General features: G+C 43.3%; 1 protein-coding gene across 1 annotated transcript in view; it reads right to left on the bottom strand.

Moving 5' to 3' along the window:
* Positions 1–23,729, bottom strand: part of myo3b (myosin IIIB) — a 59,247-nt gene that overhangs the window by 23,212 nt on the left and 12,306 nt on the right. The window contains exons 12-27 of the mRNA XM_072444424.1: positions 23,567–23,671; positions 23,412–23,495; positions 23,129–23,331; positions 22,962–23,060; positions 22,777–22,891; positions 22,533–22,659; positions 22,249–22,459; positions 21,387–21,534; positions 19,916–20,069; positions 19,713–19,801; positions 19,215–19,344; positions 4,792–4,868; positions 3,098–3,175; positions 2,743–2,948; positions 424–535; positions 189–351 (exon numbers count right to left, since the gene is read on the bottom strand). Coding sequence (XP_072300525.1) covers positions 189–351; positions 424–535; positions 2,743–2,948; positions 3,098–3,175; positions 4,792–4,868; positions 19,215–19,344; positions 19,713–19,801; positions 19,916–20,069; positions 21,387–21,534; positions 22,249–22,459; positions 22,533–22,659; positions 22,777–22,891; positions 22,962–23,060; positions 23,129–23,331; positions 23,412–23,495; positions 23,567–23,671 — 2,101 coding nt within the window. The remainder of the gene's footprint in view (positions 1–188; positions 352–423; positions 536–2,742; positions 2,949–3,097; positions 3,176–4,791; positions 4,869–19,214; positions 19,345–19,712; positions 19,802–19,915; positions 20,070–21,386; positions 21,535–22,248; positions 22,460–22,532; positions 22,660–22,776; positions 22,892–22,961; positions 23,061–23,128; positions 23,332–23,411; positions 23,496–23,566; positions 23,672–23,729) is intronic.

Genomic DNA, 23,729 nt, shown 5'->3' with positions numbered 1-23,729 from the left:
ACCCAACACAGACTAGCTCGCAATGCATTAACTTTTTTTTCTGAGGTCTTGCTGTGGTTCGCAAACCTTCATTATAGTTGCATAATGAACTAGAATACAACATATCTGTCCCTATCGGATTGCACCTGTTTAGTTACACAATACAAAAAGTGCATTTTACTTGTTTGGGTTTACTGTTGTGGCTGTACCTGATTGGATAATGGTGGCACTTTGGTTTCTTTTCTTTTTTACTCTTCGATAACGCTGAGCCCCGATCCAGCCTTTAGTGTAGGCTTGCAACACCACGACCCGTGCAATCACTTTCCTCAAAAGCAGGTTCAGCTGCTCTACGTGGTAGTACCTCAGAAAGACCTTATCAGCATGATAACATTGATTACTTATTACTACATTTTCTTTTTGTTTTTCATGTGGAAAATACATTACCTTTGTCATCCCCATCACCCAATTCTCTAATTTGGCTCGTTGCAATATGGCAATGGCATTTTCTTTACCAGGCCCTGGAGGCTGATGCGCTCGGAAGGCAAGGTAATAATATCTGAAATACAAAATAAATATTAAGAGGAAAATGTTGGGAATGACGTGCTGTTCATTTATTACAGAATTATTCATTTTGCAGTGTTTTATCAGGGATATGACAAAGCCCTGATAGAAAGGTGTAAGCAGAATCAGTGGCAAGGCTTCACAGAGAGTCATTGTACACCGCCATTTAGCGGCCATGGGGTTTGATTTCAGGGGCCACAGTGGATGCATCAGCCCAGAGCTTGCCCGAGGTATAAGCAATCTAAGCGTCTGTTTAGGTCCACAACTGGTAGGGCAAAATGCTCGAGTCTAGTGACCAGAAAGGGGGAGAGAGATGGGGAGGGAAAATGGGGAAAAGAGAATGAGGTGAGGGAGACTAAGAAAGAGGGAGAGAGGAAAAGAAAAACAAATGCGTGGGCAGCAGAACAAACTCACAACTTTATGGTACTTTATTCTGTGATCAAACAAGGGGGACAAGTGATTTTAGTTCTTCATCATCCTAATTGGTGTGCATCGCCTTCTCACTCACACAGAGGCAGATCAGGCAGAAGCACCACAGGTTAATGCAGACGGGCCAGTTTTGACTCTACATATGTGTTCTACAAGGCTCAAGCTGCAAAACACTCTTTATTCAATGAAAATCTGCCTTATATAAACTTTGATAATTAAAATTGTGATTCCATGCCCAATGCGTCAAACAATTGACAGGGCAGGGCAGGGCAGGGCAGGGCAGGGCAGGGCAGGACAGAGCAGGGCAGAGTAGAGGGTAGAGTGAAGGCAGCCAGGGCCTGTACGTGCTGCTGCAGGGGCGGAGCAGAGAAACTAAGAACCTATGTCCCTCATAAACACTATGTACTGTCAACGTTTATCTATGTACAAGTATGTTCCACTATACAACTCTAGCTTGTCTTTAAATACAGCATGAGACCTGGTAGAGTAAATAATAATACGTTTCTTGAGTTTGAATCCGCCTCTTGACAATCTGTTACAATGTCCTTCCCCAGTCTCATCCCCATTTCACGCCATTCTGTCCTGTCTAAAAATGCCTACGGGCCAAAAAAAAAATTAAAATGCAACAGAACACATTGCACGTATTTTGATGACAGATGACATTTTCTGGGGGGAAACCCCAGAAAACCTTTTTCTCATTTAAAATAATAAACATGTAAATGCTGATGAATATGTGGGCCCTTTTTCTTTAGTCCACCCTAGTGTTTTATTTGTGTTTATTTTCTATTGTTATATCAATATATTCAAACAGTGTGAGTCATTTGGTGGGCTACAACTAAGATCTTATTTAGGGCCAAATGCCTGGAGCTGGCCCTGCATCAACCCTACCTGCTGCATGCTTATCTGCGGCTGGCAGTTCTTTCTCTGGGTGACTTTTCAAAATGCCAGCAGTGGACAGAGGCTCAGGCCGGTCAGACACATCAAGGATCTAAGAAGAGTTCAGCTCTTGTGTTCTGGTGTTGGTCAAAAAGCAGAACAACAAGAAGAAGAACGTCTTTGAACTCACTCCCCGCCTCGATCTACAGCCTTTCATTCTAATTCCTGTTGATACCTGTTATTTCTTTGATGGTAAATACAAAGCAGTGCTTGGTAACATCAGACAAGCCTTTGATATAAGAGTGCACATTTAAATCAGTTTTCACTAAAGGTTTTCGCTAAAAGGTTTTATGGTGTCCATAAAAACAATCAAACATAGACTATAACACATATTTCCTACTTAATTAAAGACAATTGATGAAAATGTGTACACAGATATAGTTTGTTTTGCTTCAAAATTATGCTCACAGGTAAAGCTTTCCTAATGCAGCAAGACAATCTTACAAACTTTTGGAAAATAACTTACGGTATATCCTAGACCAGAAGAAAGTTCATACAATTTGTTCATGTTAATTGATCAAGCAATATATTAAATACATTTTATCTAACAGAGAAATTATTTTGAACAAAAACATATACCAAAAACAACATTTCTTTGAAGTGTCTCACAGGGGGCAGTTTTGATTTGTGTTCCAGAGCAATCTTTTTATAAGTAGTAAAAGAAATAATTCTTGACTAAAATCAGTAATTCTTTAATTAGGGTAATTTTATATTTGGGTTGATCCGCAGGCTTGCTCTGGGACTGATCAATGTGTTCCAGTAGTGTGTGACCATGTGACCATGTGACCACGTGACCGCGTGACAGTAATGGCACATTGTGTGAGGAGGAGCTCGTACCGGTTGACAAACTCCTCAAAGGCGATGCGGTGGGAGAAGCCCTGTCTGCGGATGTTGACAGTCTCCAGGAGGCCCGTGTATCGCAGCTGTACCAGGACGCGCTCCTCACAAAAGCGCAGCGCCTGTCTGTCATCATTGGGCTTAATACAGCGCACAAAGTGGGGCAGGCCCACAACCATTTTAGACAACAGGTCCATCAGGGAGTACTGCACACACACACAATTCACGGAAATAGCTTATTTGAATTGATATAATCAAAGTGTGTTTATTCAAACAAAGATAATTAAACTATTTTAATGTGAATTTGTATTTTAATTAAAATCGTTAACGAATCAGCCGATGTTGGGTCACTTACCCTAAAGTAAGACGCCACAGTCTGTCTCCTCATACTGGTGGTCTCCCCTGGGTGACGCATCATCTCCATGGTGTCCACCTACACATGTTCATCAGTCACATGCTTTATCCCAACATGCTGGTATGCTAGGAACAGATCATTCAAGTGACTTTGGGGACAGGATATTACTCCAGCAGTCTGTAACTACTCAGACAGTAGTTACAGACTGGTCATTATGTAGCGCAAAACCAAATAACTATCAACTTACTTACCATCAGCAATTCAGCTATACTGGCATGTTTTTGGAGCATGGCTTAAGAGTAGAGCAGAGTGTACAAAATAGTTGTCTTTTAAGGGAACAGTTTTCTTGCTGTAAGGCAAAAGCACTAACCACTCCACTTGTATGACTTCTCTAGTACCAGGAGTGTTACTGGAGGGCAGAGTTTTACTCTTCCTTTATGTCTGTCCTGACAGGCTCGTATAGCTGAATTGTGATTGAGGTGTTATTACAACGGGTCTTCTTTGCACTAAATGGGCCGATTGGGAATAAACAGCTGTACTAAGTGTGGCCCATAAACACGTACAGCTAACAATGGAGGGGATCATTCTGCAGTGCTGTGGGGCATGGGAAAATTGCAAAGCTTTCCGAATAATGACACTAGCCGTCACTATCCTTACGACGCCCGATTAACGAGGACACAATATAGGCTTTTTAATGGTCTTTAGTTCAGGGCTTCATCAAAATTAATGATGCGATAGATATTTTATAGTAAGTCTATGTTGCAAAGTACATATCTTAAAACTTTATCCTTGCCTACTAAAGACACCAAATGGTGTTTTGCACAAAATGTTGGAGGTCATCCAATGAACTCCAACTGTCTGAATGTTTGAATCTGCTTTTAATAATAACTTTTTATTACATCCTGTCGACTTCACCAATTTTTGATTGAGAAGATGGCTGCAATGCAGCATACATATTACATCAATTGCGACACATTGTTATTCCAGAAGTCTTTTCTTCTTTAGGAATAACTGAGTAGGCGCTTTAGGGAGCTTTAACAAAGTCAAAATAATTTGTCACGGCCATATCTCTCTCAAAATGTCCAATTCTATTGCCTGACATGAAAAATCACATGAATAACATTGTATGCATTTGTAAATTTAACTGAATTTAAAAACATTGATAGTGAAGTGAAATAGTAAATACATTTAATTTAATTTGTCTAGGGTTAAGATGATTGAGCCCATAGAAAATGACTAGTGATTCTGAAAACAGCTTTGATTATTTTTTTTGCATTGAACTGCAATCTTACCTTCAACAAGTATTTAGGAGACTGAGAACAGCGTGTGATGGCGAATACCATAAAAATGAGAAATAAACAAGAGGATATACAAGAGGCTGTGGTTTAAGATCATTTACCATAACCATACTATATACTTGACCAAACTACTAATTCATATTCATATTCACTTACATTCTTTAACTAAATACCTGCATGGGCATTAAAAGACATAATCAAACTATGTTGTGGTCACAAATGCCAGATGGTGATAAAAATAGAACATATAGAACATAACCACAGGCAAGAAGACAACACAAAAAGCAGCCTCGTAATAGCTCTGAGCATAGGAAAAAAGCTCTTTACCGTTTTCTTTTTTCATATATGATGCCAGCTGTTAGAAACAGTGAAGCTGTGGAGCCGCACTAAACTCACCTTGATGCGGCCCGACCCGAGCAGAGGCAGAGACCTGGAGGCAGCGGTCACTTTGGCCCTGGACGTGGCCAAGTTTCCTGTGACAAAAGGAGCATAGTAAAAATGTTTTAAAATAATTAGCGAAAACAAACACTACATTTAAATTGACTTGACACAACTTGGCATCTATAGTCTCATTATCCCAAGTAATATGTATTTCCCAAAATGTGCAGACAATACTGAGCACTGGTTCAGAGGGAGCCTGAATCTTGGCTTAGTCGTGTAGATTATGCAGCTGCGTGCACAGCAGTCTAAAAGCCCCACACACAGCGGAAAGGATAGGAACATATGCACGACAGTCTGAACATTTCAAAGTTTCTACACAAGATGTCCAAATGTTTTCTCTGGCTATATCTTCAGAGGCTAAACTGTGATTAATAGCAGTGAAAGAAGCCTTTGAAGCAGGATTGGTGACATCAAAGTCCTAATCCATGGGTGGCAGGATTTTTATAATGAGTGGGAAGTATCTTAACATATTTCAAAGGGTTTACTCCATGAATAAACAATAGCTGCACAGATGTGCCACACACACCTTTAGACAAATATGTCTGCAGACACAGGCGGCAGCATTAACCAAGCAGCCGTCTAGGGCAAGACGGAAACCTTTGCAAGTTTTGCAGATGAAGTGGACCTGACAGGTGAACAATCGCTCTCCATTTTTGACTGCATACAGACAAATTTGAAAATGCTAATTTCAGGTTGACTCTGCTTGAGTACACTGCAATATTTGAGCAAGTTTTTAAGGCTAAGATTAGACAGCAGGGCTAGAGACTTGGGTTTCTTATCAACCAATATAGTTCAAGACCGGCCATAGACCACTCACTTTAGGGTATAGATAAACCCTGTATATGCTGAATTAAACTATAATATGAATATAAAATATTCAAACATAGATACACATTCACAGTGTATGCACTTTTTTTGAAATGCATTTTGAATTTAGGCAAATGAACAAAACCCAAACTGATTACAAAAATGGCAAATCAACCATGTTTGTGAGGGCTTTGTGAAAAGCATGAAGGGCACAGATCTTAAACCTCCCATGGCCCTTGGCACAGCTGACACAAAAAGGACACAATAGTGATGTTCTGGAGCAGGAGCTGCTAAACTGTGTCGGGTGCATTAGGAGCACAGAGCAGGGAGGGCCTGGCTCCAATTAGCCCAGAGTAAAGCTGAATGGATTAATTGGAGAGGGCCTTGTGCAAATGAAGTGTGCTCTCTCCTTTCCCCATTAGTGCTGCTGGGCCCGATCATCTGAGCACATTTGTCATGATGAATTAGCGGCTGCGAGTGGAACGGGCTGCGGGGTGTCACTACGCTTTCACGCCTCTCACTTCCATGACACCATCAGGCCGAGATGAAGGGGCTGTGTGATGTGAGCAGCTCTGACAGTTGTACCTAAGCCTGGCAAACGGACACTCCTGGAGACTCCTCCAGGGTCGCATTCATTCATTATTGGCTGGCTTCATATCCCCTTCTGAGATGATTAGAGCTTGAGTTAATAGCCAGTATCCTCAAAGATTTCTGTCCCCTGAGACATAAGGCCAAGGGAACACCTGTGATGTCCAGCCTGAAAGCGAGCTCACTAATTTAAACTCAGAGAGGGACTTGTTTAATGACGTTGTAGAGAATCATTATTCAAACAGAAAAGGAGAATTATTTCACTGTACGGCTCTACAGTATACAAGGCCTGAGGCCTCAGACCAGTATCACTGCTCATTCAACATTTCAACTAGATTACAACTGAAGAATAGTTAAATACATGTTTCATTGATTTGATGATTTGTTATCAAGAAAGAGGGCAAACTAATCTATGATTTTAATTGTCATTTGAAAAAGAATCCAATTAGCACCAGAAGAAGAATCAAGTGTAACTAGATAATGTGCAATGGCTGAAGCCATTGCGAGTGTCTGCATTCTTGCGTAAAAGTACTACATGTGTTTAATAAAGACTTTATTTTTGTTAGGCTCGAGCCATGGAATGGAATGTTCATTCCATGGAATGCTCGAGTCTATTGTTCTTCCCCTGGTTTCTTATTCCTATTATTCCTATTCTTCATGTTACGGCTCGGTCCGAACTCCAATAAAATGGAGCTTGCCGCGTGGATCCACGGCCCGGCGCCGCACCCCCAGACATGTAGTACTTTTACGCTTCAGCTCTTTAGAATTATTTATTCTTTAGAATAAAGTCTAAAGAATCAAGAATATTCTTTAAACTTTAATCTTTAAAGTCTCTTTAGCTCCCGTACTAGTTTGTTTAAGCTGAAGACCCGGTCTGGAGAGACGGGAGATGGCGGAGGAGAGTGGATCGGGGATGGAAGACGTTCTGGACGGCGTGGAGGAGCAGCCTTTTCTGCCTGCACGTGCCCGGAAACGTAAAAAGTCCCTTAGCTCGTCCGAGGGTTCTGGGAATGAGCAGCAGGATGAGGCTGAAGCTATTGATATCCGGGGTGAGAGCAGAGACTGTAAGGTGATCATAAAGCTTGCACAGGATAGTGCATCCTTTAAGGAGTGGAATTCAGTGGCATTGTCAAAGAGCCTAACTGTAGCTGTGGGAGTGATCAAGAGTGCGAGTGTCCTTAGAGATGGCTCGCTGCTGGTCGTGTGCAAGGACGCGGCTCAGCAACGGAAGGCGATTGGAACTAAACGTCTGGGTGGAAAGGACATTCTTGTGTCTAATGCTGAAAGAAACACGGTCAGAGGAGTTATCCTAGGTGTCCCTATGGCGACGTCTGTGGATGAAGTTAAGGAGAATTTGACTGGAGCTACGGTGGTGGACGCTAGGCGGTTGAAGGTGACCCGGTTTGGGGTAAGATGTGACAGCTTGTCGGTAATGGTAACACTTGAAGGGAGGTGCCTGCCTAGTAAGGTGTTCATTGGGTACATGTGCTATAGCGTCAGGCCATATGTTCCGCCGCCCCTGCGTTGCTTTAAGTGCCAGCGCTTTGGGCATATTGCAGCGGTCTGTAGAGGGAGGCAAAGATGTGGTAAATGTGCAGGAGATCACGAGTATGGGAAGTGTGACGTGGGTGCAAAACTGAAGTGCTGTAACTGTGGGGAAGAACATAGCTCTGCCTACGGGGGATGCAGGTTTAGCAAAAGAGCTGCTGAGGTGCAGAAAATAAAGGTCTCTCAAGGTATATCCTATGCAGATGCAGTCAAGAAAGTTTCAAGTAACGAGTTTAGAGTAAATACAGAGAGAGGAGCCAGCGCTGCTCCCAGCCAGGGCGAAATGAGAAAGGCCAGCGTGGCTCCCAAGAAGTGTGAAGGTTTCAAGAGTGGAGGTCCCAAGTGTGCAGGTTCCAGAATTAATGAGAATACCCTGGTTGTGGATAGAGAGGATTTTGTACTCTTTATGGTGGATGTTGTAAACTGTGCTGCTCAGACTCAAAGCAGAACTGAAAGGATCAGGATCATTGCTAAAGCTGCAGGGAGATTCCTTGGAACAAAGGAGCTTGATTGGGCAGATATAGAAAACAGGCTAAAGGCGCTAAATGGGAGTCGGAGTGATGGGGTCTGCTTGTGGGGAGTCAGAGTGATCAGAGTGACGAGATGGGGGTGGGGGTGGTCTCCTGTCCTCGCCCAGTCTCGTAGACGCACGGCTACCAAGCAGCGACATCAGTGGAAATATTAAAGCCTATAGAATGAAGCCTGAAGAATAAAGCTGTACGGTGGAAGCACCGAACGTCAAAGAAGGAGAGGAAGATGAAGAAGAGTCTCTCTGGAATAAAGCCGGTTGTTGTTGTTGTTGTTGTTGTTGTTGTTGTTGTTGTTGTTTTATGGCGGTTGGCATCCAAGTGTTGCATTACCGCCAGACTGTATTCCTCAGACTTTGTCGTAGTCCTCAGACTCTGTCGTAGTCCGTAAAAGTACTCCTTCCATTGCTTTGGTGTTACAAAGCCCATGAGGTCATGATATGTCTTTGTGACTAGAATAGTTGTTGTTGTTTCAGAGACCAACCGGCTTTATTCCAGGGAGACTCTTCTTCATCTTCCTCTTCTTCTTTGACGTTCGGTGCTTCCACCGTACAGCTTTATTCTTTAGGCTTCATTTTATAGGCTTTAATATGTCCACTGATGTCGCTGCTTGGTAGCCGTGCGTCTACGAGACTGGGCGAGGACAGGAGACCACCCCCACCCCCATCTCGTCACTCTGATCACTCTGACTCCCCAAAAGCAGACCCCCATCACTCCGACTCCCATTTAGCGCCTTTAGCCTGTTTTCTATATCTGCCCAATCAAGCTCCTTTGTTCCAAGGAATCTCCCTGCAGCTTTAGCAATGATCCTGATCCTTTCAGTTCTGCTTTGAGTCTGAGCAGCACAGTTTACAACATCCACCATAAAGAGTACAAAATCCTCTCTATCCACAACCAGGGTATTCTCATTAATTCTGGAACCTGCACACTTGGGACCTCCACTCTTGAAACCTTCACACTTCTTGGGAGCCACGCTGGCCTTTCTCATTTCGCCCTGGCTGGGAGCAGCGCTGGCTCCCCTCTCTGTATTTACTCTAAACTCGTTACTTGAACCTTTCTTGACTGCATCTGCATAGGATATACCTTGAGAGACCTTTATTTTCTGCACCTCAGCAGCTCTTTTGCTAAACCTGCATCCCCCGAAGGCAGAGCTATGTTCTTCCCCACAGTTACAGCACTTCAGTTTTGCACCCACGTCACACTTCCCATACTCGTGGTCTCCTGCACATTTACCACATCTTTGCTTCCCTCTACAGACCGCTGCAATATGCCCAAAGCGCTGGCACTTAAAGCAACGCAGGGGCGGTGGAACATATGGCCTGACGCTATAGCACATGTACCCAATGAACACCTTACTAGGCAGGCACCTCCCTTCAAGTGTTACCATTACCGACAAGCTGTCACATCTTACCCCAAACCGGGTCACCTTCAAACGCCTAGCGTCCACCACCGTAACTCCAGTCAAATTCTCCTTAACTTCATCCACAGACGTCGCCGTAGGGACACCTACGATAACTCCTCTGACCGTGTTTCTTTCAGCATCAGACACAAGAATGTCCTTTCCACCCAGACGTTTAGTTCCAATCGCCTTCCGTTGCTGAGCCGCGTCCTTGCACAAGACCAGCAGCGAGCCATCTCTAAGGACACTCGCACTCTTGATCACTCCCACAGCTACAGTTAGGCTCTTTGACAATGCCACTGAATTCCACTCCTTAAAGGATGCACTATCCTGTGCAAGCTTTATGATCACCTTACAGTCTCTGCTCTCACCCCGGATATCAATAGCTTCAGCCTCATCCTGCTGCTCATTCCCAGAACCCTCGGACGAGCTAAGGGACTTTTTACGTTTCCGGGCACGTGCAGGCAGAAAAGGCTGCTCCTCCACGCCGTCCAGAGCGTCTTCCATCCCCGATCCACTCTCCTCCGCCATCTCCCGTCTCTCCAGACCGGGTGTTGAGCAAGGTCTCCTCACAGTTTTAGTCCAGGGCTTGTTCTTCCTCAGACTGGTGTCAGTCCTCAGACTCTGTCGTAGTCCGTAAAAGTACTCCTCTGTTGGTTGTTGTTGTTGTTGTTTTATGGCGGTTGGCATCCAAGTGTTGCATTACCGCCAGACTTTATTCCTCAGACTTTGTCGTATAGAAGTTGTTGTTGTTGTTGTTGTTGTTTTATGGCGGTTGGCATCCAAGTGTTGCATTACCGCCAGACTTTATTCCTCAGACTTTGTCGTAGTCCTCAGACTCTGTCGTAGTCCGTAAAAGTACTCCTTCCATTGCTTTGGTGTTACAAAGCCCATGAGGTCATGATATGTCTTTGTGACCGGCTTTATTCCAGGGAGACTCTTCTTCATCTTCCTCTCCTTCTTTGACGTTCGGTGCTTCCACCGTACAGCTTTATTCTTCAGGCTTCATTCTATAGGCTTTAATATGTCCACTGATTTCGCCGCTTGGTAGCCGTGCGTCTACGAGACTGGGCGAGGACAGGAGACCACCCCCACCCCCATCTCGTCACTCTGATCACTCTGACTCCCCACAAGCAGACCCCCATCACTCCGACTCCCATTTAGCGCCTTTAGCCTGTTTTCTATATCAGCCCAATCAAGCTCCTTTGTTCCAAGGAATCTCCCTGCAGCTTTAGCAATGATCCTGATCCTTTCAGTTCTGCTTTGAGTCTGAGCAGCACAGTTTACAACATCCACCATAAAGAGTACAAAATCCTCTATCCACAACCAGGGTATTCTCATTAATTCTGGAACCTGCACACTTGGGACCTCCACTCTTGAAACCTTCACACTTCTTGGGAGCCACGCTGGCCTCTCTCATTTCGCCCTGGCTGGGAGCAGCGCTGGCTCCTCTCTCTGTATTTACTCTAAACTCGTTACTTGAAACTTTCTTGACTGCATCTGCATAGGATACACCTTGAGAGACCTTTATTTTCTGCACCTCAGCAGCTCTTTTGCTAAACCTGCATCCCCCGTAGGCAGAGCTATGTTCTTCCCCACAGTTACAGCACTTCAGTTTTGCACCCACGTCACACTTCCCATACTCATGATCTCCTGCACATTTACCACACCTTTGCCTCCCTCTACAGACCGCTGCAATATGCCCAAAGCGCTGGCACTTAAAGCAACGCAGGGGCGGCGGAACATATGGCCTGACGCTATAGCACATGTACCCAATGAACACCTTACTAGGCAGGCACCTCCCTTCAAGTGTTACCATTACCGACAAGCTGTCACATCTTACCCCAAACCGGGTCACCTTCAAACGCCTAGCGTCCACCACCGTAACTCCCGTCAAATTCTCCTTAACTTCATCCACAGACGTCGCCGTAGGGACACCTACGATAACTCCTCTGACCGTGTTTCTTTCAGCATTAGACACAAGAATGTCCTTTCCACCCAGACGTTTAGTTCCAATCGCCTTCCGTTGCTGAGCCGCGTCCTTGCACACGACCAGCAGCGAGCCATCTCTAAGGACACTCGCACTCTTGATCACTCCCACAGCTACAGTTAGGCTCTTTGACAATGCCACTGAATTCCACTCCTTAAAGGATGCACTATCCTGTGCAAGCTTTATGATCACCTTACAGTCTCTGCTCTCACCCCGGACATCAATAGCTTCAGCCTCATCCTGCTGCTCATTCCCAGAACCCTCGGACGAGCTAAGGGACTTTTTACGTTTCTGGGCACGTGCAGGCAGAAAAGGCTGCTCCTCCACGCCGTCCAGAACGTCTTCCATCCCCGATCCACTCTCCTCCGCCATCTCCCGTCAAAGTTCTTGTTGTTGTTGTTGTTTTATGGCGGTTGGCATCCGAGTGTTGCATTACCGCCAGACTTTACTCCTCAGACCCTTCGCAGTCCTCAGACTCTGTCGTAGTCCATGTTGTTGTTGTTGTTGTCTCTGAAACAACAACAACTATTCTAGTCACAAAGACATATCATGACCTCATGGGCTTTGTAACACCAAAGCAATGGAAGGAGTACTTTTACGGACTACGACAGAGTCTGAGATGTTTGCCTTGGAACAAAGGAGCTTGATTGGGCAGATATAGAAAACAGGCTAAAGGCGCTAAATGGGAGTCGGAGTGATGGGGGTCTGCTTGTGGGGAGTCAGAGTGATCAGAGTGACGAGATGGGGGTGGGGGTGGTCTCCTGTCCTCGCCCAGTCTCGTAGACGCACGGCTACCAAGCGGCGACATCAGTGGACATATTAAAGCCTATAGAATGAAGCCTGAAGAATAAAGCTGTACGGTGGAAGCACCGAACGTCAGAGAAGGAGAGGAAGATGAAGAAGAGTCTCCCTGGAATAAAGCCGGTTGGTCTCTGAATGATGCCGTGCGTCTACGAGTGGCAGCTCGTAGACGCACGGCGTAGACTTTTTAACACCAAAGCAATGGAAGGAGTACTTTTACGGACTACGACAGAGTCTGAGGACAAAGCACTGGAAGTCAAGGCACTGGAAGAAGAACTTTTAGGACTACGACAAAGTCTAAGGAATAAAGTCTGGCGGTAATGCAACACTCGGATGTCAACCGCCATAAAACAACAACAACAACAACAACAACAACAACTATTCTAGTCACAAAGACATATCATGACCTCATGGGCTTTGTAACACCAAAGCAATGGAAGGAGTACTTTTACGGACTACGACAGAGTCTGAGGTCTACGACAAAGTCTGAGGAGTGAAGTCTGGCGGTGATGCAACACTTGGATGCCAACCGCCATAAAACAACAACAACAACAACAACAACAACAACAACAACAACAACAACAACAACTATTCTAGTCACAAAGACATATCATGACCTCATGGGCTTTGTAACACCAAAGCAATGGAAGGAGTACTTTTACGGACTAAGACAGAGTCTGAGGACTACGAAAAGTCTGAGGAATAAAGTCTGGCGGTAATGCAACACTTGGATGCCAACCGCCATAAAACAACAACAACAACAACAACAACAACAACAATATAGTTCAGTTAGTTATAGAGTTGGGGCGTGTTGAAGAATGTTCCGAGGATGAGGAGGAAGAGGATGTTCTAAAGTGCTTTGAACTCATGGGCTTTGAAACACAGAATAAAGTCTGAAGAATTAAGTCTGGTGGCAATGTAACACTTGGATACCAGCCGCCATAAAACAACAACAACATGTAGTTTAGTTGTGTAAAGAAGTGTAATGTGCCTAATTTGTGGAAAAGTTACTGCATTTGTGTCAAAGTACTGCATGTGTGTAACACATGTGTGTCAGAGTACTACATGTGTTGTTGAAAAATATTCAGCCTTCCCGCGCGGCCACCTTCCCGCCCGTCAATGTTTTCTGCTGCGTTTTGCAGCCTACCAACGACGCTCAGTAGTTCACAGTTGATGATTGCGTAGTTTGCGACTCAAATAGTTGTTTGTCCTGACAAATTGCAATATCGTGCTGAATGCAGACCTGAGCAGGGAAAAAGGGAGAGAGAGCCTTGGTGACCCGGCTGCACCCCTCCTCCCTGTAGAGATGCTAATGCTAATGCTAATGCTAGCATAAGCAATTTACTTTTGCAAATACTAGAAACATTTTCAGCTGAGAAAGCTGCGTACCGCCAACCTGTGGGTCAGTAGATCTCATTGCACTGCCAAGAATGTTTTTATGTCAGGAGCGGGATTCAAACCACCAACCATCAGATCAAAGGACAAGCACCACGTGTAATTCTTCTGCTATCAGGTCTTTGCCCACATTTGATCTGTTTTTAAAGGCACTGGAAATGCCCAGGTGGTATTGAGCTAAACATTTGTTAGCTGATGATGTGGTTTATTTCCATTAGGACATTAAGTTTTGAAAACAGGAGGTGGAGAGCTTCCCACAGCTTTTGCTTCATGCATGTAACTCTTGGCTTGGCCTGTCACTACACACATAGCGCTGTGGGGTAAATTGGGGCAGGGAGGACAAAGAGAAAAAAAAGCTTCCTTGGCATCTGTGCGTTCACTTGAAAATTAAGCCCAGCAAGTATACTGCAGAAAAAAAGCTCAAGCTGGCAGTTGTACTAGGCTCCTATTGACAAGAATAGTCAATGTGCTCAGGATTAAAAAGCAATCCTTGGTTCAATGACACCTCGCTACATGCTTTTATGAGCGTCAGTATGCACGTAGTACTTCAGAAGCCAAGGATCGAGCTGTTGACACGGGGCACAGCCAAAGTTGTAAGACAGACGCAAGAGCCGCCTGCTCAAGCTGAGTGAGCAGCGGCACGCTAGATATCTCCCGCTCTCTCTTTCAAAACGTGTGATCTAGAAACTCAACTCAGCAACCAAGCAAATGAGATTAAAGCCACCATAACCCCCGCCCTCTGCAAGCACCAGCGTTTATGCCTGGCGATAGCTCTGGGGGCTGTTGATTTAAATGCTATCCTCTCCCGTCAGGGCAGATCAATCAGAAAAAGCATGGTGTAATTGGCTTTTAGTGACACAACAGTGTGTTGCATTTATCAAAGGATGTTGTACCATGTGACCAGAAAGCCTGCTCCCCACAACTGACATGTGGAGCTGTGGAAATCCCTCTGCTGACTCAAAACATCCTCCACTGCCATGTCGGAAAGTCTAGTGTCAGACTGTTGTGTTTGCCCAAAGAAAAGGGACAGGCCTGATCTGATCTAGAGAGATCTATACATCTACATGATATAAATGTAGACGAAATGTAGACATCTGCAACTGTACCCTTATTGAACTGACACATTCATAACATAATTTTGGACCAGGTTCTATATGTGATTGGCTGAGCTTGTGGATCAGGATGTTGAGACAAAGGCGCAGCTCAGCAGCAGTACCAGTGCTGTGTTCCCCCAGCTCACACACATACTGTACACACACTGTACACACACTGTACACACACTGTACACACACTGTACACACACTGTACACACACTGTACACACACTGTACACATACTGTACACACACACACACACACACACGGGCAAATAAAAACAAAATGTATGCCGTTCTCCAAAAGACACTCTAGAAACCCAAAAAATATATCTATTCTTACACTTGATGGTAATATGATTGAACAAGTACCCCATTACAAATACTTGGGCCTCTGGATCAATGATAAACTCAACAAACACATACATGAGCTGACAAATAATCTTAAAGCCAGATTGTCATTCCTCTTTAGAAATAAAACGTGTTTTCCCCTTCACTGTAGAAAACAGTTAATCCAAGCGACATTTCTCTCGGTTCAAGATTATGGTGATATTATATATATGCATTCAACAGCATCATTGTTAAAACCTCTGAACTCAGTTTATCATTCAGCTCTGAGGTTCAGCTCTGAGGTTCAGCTCTGAGGTTCAGCTCTGAGGTTCAGCTCTGAGGTTCAGCTCTGAGGTTCAGCTCTAAGGTTCAGCTCTAAGGTTCAGCTCTGAGGTTCAGCTCTGAGGTTCAGCTCTGAGGTTCAGCTCTAAGGTTCAGCTCTGAGGTTCAGCTCTGAGGTTCAGCTCTGAGGTTCAGCTCTGAGGTTCAGCTCTGAGGTTCAGCTCTAAGGTTCAGCTCTGAGGTTCAGCTCTGAGGTTCAGCTCTGAGGTTCAGCTCTAAGGTTCAGCTCTGAGGTTCAGCTCTGAGGTTCAGCTCTGAGGTTCAGCTCTAAGGTTCAGCTCTGAGGTTCAGCTCTAAGGTTCAGCTCTAAGGTTCAGCTCTAAGGTTCAGCTCTGAGGTTCATTACAGGAGAATGAAACAGAACCCACCACTGTGATTTATATTTTAAAGTAGAATGGCAATCATTGGATCCAAGAAGAGAACATCACTGCCTTTTGTTTGTGTACAAGGCTCTACTTGGCATTTTGCCTGATTATCCAGTTTATTGCACATTAGTTCAAGTATTCGCTGTTTGAGGTCTCAGGACATTTTTATCTTACAATCCCATCGTGTTAACACAGAGACAGGAAAAATGAGTTTTAATTTAATTTTTTTTTTTCTTTTTTAACTTTTAATGAGTTTAAAGCACTGGCCAAGGACGACCCTCAGTGCCAATGCACTTGTTTTACATAACTGTATCTCAGATTGTATGTTTAAATGTGTTATAATGTATTGATTAATTGTATTGATTGTTTTATTTGTGTTTTAGTGTCCTATGTTTGTTGTGTGTTGTGTGTTGTGTTTTAACAGGGGCCCATGAAAAAGATAACTTTTCTCATTGGGTTTTCCCTGTATAAATAAATAAATGAAATGAAGGGTCCAGGAGCCAATTCAAACACAACAATCTTCCTGATCTGGCAAAGGCCCTGGCTCTAAGGAATGTGTCCATGGAAATACAGCTCATTTCCCCACGTGTCCCGCACTCAAAGACCCACATCCCTCACACTCCCTCCAGAACCTTTCACAATGATATAGAATTTTCAAAAAGGGAAATATTATTTTCTGCAAGGAGAAAAAATACGTTAGGATGCATCAGATCCTCAAAGGGAATATAGAATCATTATCAATTTCAGCTAATTGTAACCCAATAGCTAAAGCTACTTTGCAAGTGTACCGTATTTTACGGACTATAACTTGCACCAGAGTATAGGTTGCACCAGCCAAAAAATGCAAAATAGAGAAGAAAAAAACATATAAGTCGCACTGGAGTATAAGAATATAAGTATAAGTATAAGTCGCACCCCGGCCAAAACTATGAAAAAAGGTTATAGTCCGGAAAATACGGTAAATCCCTCTGCTTTAAAAAATCACTTTGTTTTACCCTTCCGGCGTCCTATCTCTAGAATACAAAGTTGTTGCAATATCGTGCATAATTCATCTGAACAGATAATTTGCCCTCAGTTATTGAATACCTCATGTGTTAAGCTACAACATTTGTTGTAACATTAACACAGTTTGGCTCAATGTGGAACTTAAAAGTAAGGCCTCATGTATAATGGATCTTGGCCTTCTGTCATACGTTTCTTTACGTCTCTAGTTTATGTCAGTACTATATTTTTACTATATTTAAGTCTTTGGTAAGTTAATACCAGAGAGACTGAACACTGCCATTTCGAGGTCTCCAAATAGGAGCGTGGCTTAGCTCAAATGTGGTAGAAAGAGGAATCTGATCATTTCCCCACCTCTATTAGCATTTAGGCTAAGTCAAGTGACCAGGAGGCCTGCGCCACAACTAATGGCGTACACATTACTACATTCATTCAACCAAAAGGGGGTTGCTTTTGTGTTCTCTAAATACAGTTTCTTCATCCTCCGGGTATTTAAAAATCTTATCATGAAAATATCCTACTGCACCCACAATCTGCAGATAGCATTCAGCAGTGGGAAACCAAGAGGGACAGCTTAGTGAAAATAAAAACAGAGCGGCGTGCAGAGAGCTGAGCCTCTCAAGAGATAATGGAGACTGCAGACTTATCCGCACACCGCAGAGGCTTCACATGAGGGGGGCGCAGTGCTTTGAGGAACCCACTTACCTGAGACACTATTCACAGAGTAATACATGCACAAGCCTGCATGCTTAACAATAGTTTGTCTCTAAGAAAAGTTCCCATTTTCATTCTCATTGTGCTGATCAGGAGCACGCTAGCCACTCTTACAGTTATATGGCCCCAGTCTGTTACATCAGAGTTGAAAAGAAACTGTACCTATTTTATAGTAGAAAAAGCTTCAGTTGTAGTCATCTGGACTCAGTTAGAAAAAATAGACGTTTCGACTCATTGTCAATTAAAGAATTTAGGTTGAGAACTCCCACATATCAGGTTTACAAGAGAAGACGCTAAGGAGAATCGCTTGGCCTTTCTTGATTGTTCCACGATCAGAGGAGAGGACGGGAAACTCCAAATAGAAGTATATAGGAAACCTACACACACGGACCAGTATCTGCTCTTTGGTTCCAACCACCCACTACAGCACAAGCTGGGTGTGATCAGAACCTTACAACACAGAGCTCAAGGTGTGCCCACCAGCTCAAAGGGCAAGAAGAAAGAGGAAAAACATGTCCGAAATGCCCTCTCAGCCTGTGGTTACCCCGCTTGAGCTCTCAACAGAGTGAAGAGAACCAAGAAGCAGGACAAAAGGGAAACTGAACATAGAAGGAAGGGTGTTTCTATCCCTTATGTCTCTGGCCTGTCGGAAAAACTGCAGAGAATTTTTAGACAACACGAAGTCCCTGTTTATTTTAAACCAGGAAACACTTTAAGACAAAAACTGGTTCACCCTAAGGACAAGTTGCCGACTCAAAAACAGAGCAATGTAGTTTATTCAATCCAATGCAGTGAAGAAAGCTGTAAAGAACGGTACATAGGTGAGACAAAACAGCCTCTACACAAGAGGCTCTATCAGCACAGAAGAAATACAAGTTCAGGACCACAGAGCGCCGTGCATCTCCATCTTGACTCCATCTTGACTAGCCTCTAATCACTCATTTGAAGACGGTGAGGTGAAGGTTTTAAGCAGGGAGAAAAGATGGTTTGAAAGAGGAGTGAAGGAAGCTATTTTTGTTAAAAAAGAAAAATCTTCTTTAAACAGAAACGGAGGACTAAGATTCAATCTTCCTGTAGTGTACAATGGGATCCTGAACCCCTGGAGAGGTAGAGGACCAGTACCAGGACATTTAGATGTTAATCAGGTACTCAGGGTGGGTGAGCCAGGGTCTCACAAAGACAAAGGGGAGACTAATAGCCCATTAAAAGGGTTGAATAGGCTCGGTAGATACCAAGAGGGTACGTTTCTGTTGTAACAAACAACTCTTTCCTCTTCAGGAAGGCTCCTCCCAATGGGCTGGACTTACCACAGAATAGTATAAATATCGGAGTTCTCGACCTAAATTCTTTTATTGACAATAACTCTTGGATGAGAGTCGAAACGTCTATTTTTTCTAACTGAGTCCAGATGACTACAACTGAAGCTTTTTCTACTATGGAACACGCCTGGACGAATGAGGGATTACACCGACATGTACCTATTTTAGTTAAGGGGCTGGAAAACAGCTGCTGCAGAAGTTTGTTCTCTGAAGTCCTCAGGACCACAACAATGTCCGCAGGAAGTGTGTCTCTGTTCTTTTCCAAAAACCCATTCACACTGTACATCACCTGTTAGAGAGAGTTAGACATGAATACAGTATATTAGTACGTTTACAAGTATCAGGCTAACGACTCTCTAAGTTTCAGACCTTTGAATAATTACAACCCATTACTTCTTTTATAGGGAGAGTGTAAGAATTTCCCATCAAAATTGTTATCTATTATATAGTAATACGCAGTCAACAGTCTTACAGTCTCAACAGTCATATATTATAAGCTTCGGGTATAGAATGTATTTGATTGAAAAATATACAATTTTACTGTTATTTCAGAGCTGGATACTGATATAATTTGGATATGTTTCACACTTTACTTTGAATGTGATATTCTAGGCCCAATAACTGGACAGATCCAAACAAAACTACACGTTGTGTTACCTTTCCTGCATAATGCTGGATTCCAAAGCAGAGCTCCATCCGCTTTGGTATCCAGAAGTATTTGCATCGAAGATTGTCTTCAAATTTATCTGTAGAAAAAAATAAAATCAATGTTAAATATGTATTTTGTTCTTTTTGCCCAAGTACGTCTCTCCCAATCCCAATCACTTCAGGAATAGATGGTAATGGGAGGCTGGACTTACCCACTAGAGTCTGGTCTGTGGCCTGGGGGAAGCGGCTCTCCTCATCCATCAGAGACAGGAGACCCATGGGCTTCTGCAGAAACATGTCTAGGATGGGCCTGTTGTCCTCATACTCCACCAGACTGGCATCCACCCCCTCACTCTGGTACTCCATCTAATTACAGCAAGTGAATGTAGAACAATCCCATTAAGGATTTCTCTAAATGACCCGATTAAGCAAACTGGGATGAATGTGTGTGAGGAGAGAGTCTCTCAACAACATAACCCAATATTTGAGTGTGTGTGGCTTGAGTTTATGGTGTAAATACATGTGCATGTATGCATGTTCATATTCATCATTTCAATTAGCAAATCATAATATTGCATCTGCTTAATTTTAATCTCAGATCAAAGTTTTTCCCCCCAATATTATTAAATACAGTTTTACAAATAAAGCCAAACCAATTGAGTATTTCAATGATCGTCAATCATACTGCTGTTACTGTTACACATTTGTATCTATCACGTCGCGGTACTTTCAAATGCCAACATTATTCGTCAGAAAAACTAATTCTAACAGACTAAACTTAAAGGCGCAATGGACGATTTTTCGGCGATTTGAGAACTCAGGCGGAAGTGCGCATGTGCACTCTCCCGAGCGGACTGATACAACACACACGTGAGTTTGTTTATTAGCGCAACGGATCACATCGCATCTCTCGTCTCCCGTAGATTTCCGTCTTCTTCTGAGTCAGCTCGAACTGTCTTTCTCAGTCTTCATTTTGTCCCGTACACTGAGGGAACTATATTATGATAGATCAATGCGCTTAGACACGCGAAAACGTGCTGCTCGAGGGGACGAGCCCGCACGCGGCTGCAGGTGAGCAGTAGGTGCGTTTTATGATTGATACGTGGCAGGACTAATCGGCAGTCCACGCCACGAGGAAATGAGACTCAGATTTGGGCCCAAAAAATTGTCCATTCAACCTTTAACGTAAAGATGCACCAGGAAACTTTGTCAGTCAAATCCGCCTGCCGCTCCATGGATATGTTATCGATTTTCCTACAAAGTTTCACAGTATGGCATTAAACTTATCTATCTTGTATTTTCAACGTTACAAGTGTTTTTTATTGCTAAAAAAGAAAACACCTTTAAAAACATGCATCCTTTCTGTGAGCAGGGATTTAACCTACAATATAACTGGTCTGCTGGCATTCCATGGGAAGGTTTAAAGTCTGTGGATCATTCAATGCAAAGCAAAAGTATTTCCATGGAAAAAAGCAGGTGGTAGACCCTCCACCAGAAAAGTTACATAGTGCACCTTTAATTAACTGAATGATGCTGTGCAATAAAACATAAAAGACTACATTCAGCTTCAAAACATTCAAAGTCTTGAATAAAATGTGTTAAATTTATTCAGGTCAAATACTGAATCATAGGAAACAATAAACAATATACGTTATAGTATTGTAAGTATTAAGTACAACTCACCTGCTCCAGTGCAAATACATGCTGGTTGAAGTAGAACTGGATTTGCTCATTTGCAATATTAATGCATAATTGTTCAAATGAGTTTTTCTTGAAGTTTTCAAATCCAAAGATGTCCAGGATTCCCACATTCATGCCAGTCTCAGCAGCACTTCAAAGGAGAAAAAGGGGACAAACAAACTTATTCTTCCATTCAAATTCCCCGCAGTCACATTAATGGATAAAATATTTATGATAATTGCAATTCAACCCAGATACAGAGACTGATCTGGACAGCTTTGTTCATAAAAAATAATAAACATCAGCTTTTGGATTGCCAAAGACTGTTCAAATATATTTAATTCTAACGCCCATTGATTTAACCTCAAGTCATTTTCAATAAAGTACAAAGACTATGATTTGGTAAAAGCAGTGGGTTTCGGGTATTTATATTCAGCTGCTTTTCATGGTCAATCACCACTCGCTGCAGAGGTCACCTTAGCCGAGCTACCACATTGTTAATGGCAATAAGGAGTGCGCAGAGATGACAGGGGAGCCGACAGGAGCGTTGGCTTTTGTACATTTTAAGTACGACTCCTTGACAGTCGATGCTCATATTTATGAAGAGATTCTTTTGGATCAATGAACAGCCTCTTTGCAGTCTCTCTGAAGTCTTTTAATCATCTCAACATTATTTTCTCAGCACGCAACTCTATATCAAAAATTTATCATAACTTTTTTTTGCGCTCCTTTCTTTGCCATTGAAATTCTCCTCCACTTGTTTGCATCTACCTTCTACTGACTTTGTTTAAGGTCGTCAAAACAGCTGGACAAACGCCCGGGACGGAGTAAATGTCTGCACATATGCTCTGTTCGGCCCCCTCACCAGATATTGGCGTCAGGCTGCAGCAGGGAGTTGATGCGGTTGACGATCCAGCTGAACAGGCGCCCGTACAGGGCCTTGGACATGGCGTCACGGACGTCCGCCGCCTTGTCCACAGTGTTGGTGCGGATGATGGTCTCGCCCCTGGTCACCACACACTGAGATGTGAGGGCCTCCTGCAGCTCCTCTGGCCCGATGCTGAGGAGCGAGGCGGCTGAAAGAGCATGCAGGTTTACACAGGGGCTAATACAACTATATTCAAACTGAAAATAACACACGCATACTACCGTTTTCTAAGGGCTCTGAGTTAGGCACTTCACTCTTATCAGTTTGGTGCTGGGATGTGATAGAAGCAAATTCAATATTGCCGGTGTTCAAAATAGCAGATAGGATTTTGTAAACTGAGTTAACCTCCTGGAAGAAAAATAAGATTTAACTCCATTTAAAAATTCAAAATAATAAAGTCCCACAAAGTGCTTCATATAAATGACTCCATTATTGAACTACATACTCCTAACAGATATTTGTTACCTCCTCAGTAAAGCCAATGTTTCGGAAACACTCTTGAATTGCATCAAACTGTTCCGTGTACATTTTGCAAGTGACAATGTCTTGTATTAATTTGCAGGGCTGACAGTCAATGTACCTGCAGAAAACAACTAAAATAACATTGATACATACAGTGGTGCAACAGTCAGAGCATTGACATGTCAGACCTGGGAGGAGTCTTGTCTGGGAGCCTGTAGGTCTTGAGTTTGTCTTGGTGGTAAAGCCCAGCGTAAATGTAATAAAATATGTGAAAGTTCTTCTCTCCCCTGCAGGAGAATAAACATATTTTGTAATGCAAAAAAAAAAAAAAGCTGTATCAAACCACACCACCTACAAGGCCTGTTTAATGACCCGGGATTTCTCCAGCAAGTATTCCGAAATCTTGGCCCCAATGACTGCTCCTGTGGAGGTGAACTTCATCTCCAGGTACTTCCCGAAGCGGCTGGAGTTGTCATTGATGGCTGTGCAGGCGTTTCCAAAGGCCTCTACAAGTGGATTTACCTGCAAGATTTTCTCACGAAGCGACCGGTTATTTGCCTGGAATTAATACAGAATCTATGTGAGTAATCAAGTTATGTGAGACTATAGCATGGCGTATTGCAGTGACGGCATTGTACCTTTCCCAAAAAGGTGAGATGCTGAACAATTAAATGAGCACTTTCTGTTTTACCCGCACCACTCTCTCCGCTGATAATTATACACTGAAAATAAGAAAAGGACATTCTTCTATCTGTAATTGTGAAACGTGTGTTACCATTGATTTAACCCTCACCTGATCTTTGCAGAAAGAGACCATGCCTTGGTACGCGGCATCGGCAGTGGCAAAGATATGAGGAGGGTTGTCTGCTCGTTTTACACCATGGTATAATTTAGAGAACTGAAAAGGCATTTCAATCATTTGTTGGATCAGGTTATACATATTTAATTTTTTTGCT

This window comes from Eucyclogobius newberryi, unplaced genomic scaffold (genome assembly GCF_026437365.1).
Source record: "Eucyclogobius newberryi isolate DKJ021-1_F unplaced genomic scaffold, fEucNew1.0.hap1 SCAF_14, whole genome shotgun sequence".
Classification (NCBI taxonomy): Eukaryota; Metazoa; Chordata; class Actinopteri; order Gobiiformes; family Gobiidae; genus Eucyclogobius; species Eucyclogobius newberryi.
Note: the sequence above shows the minus strand (reverse complement) of the source record. Positions and strands in the feature narration are given on the sequence as shown.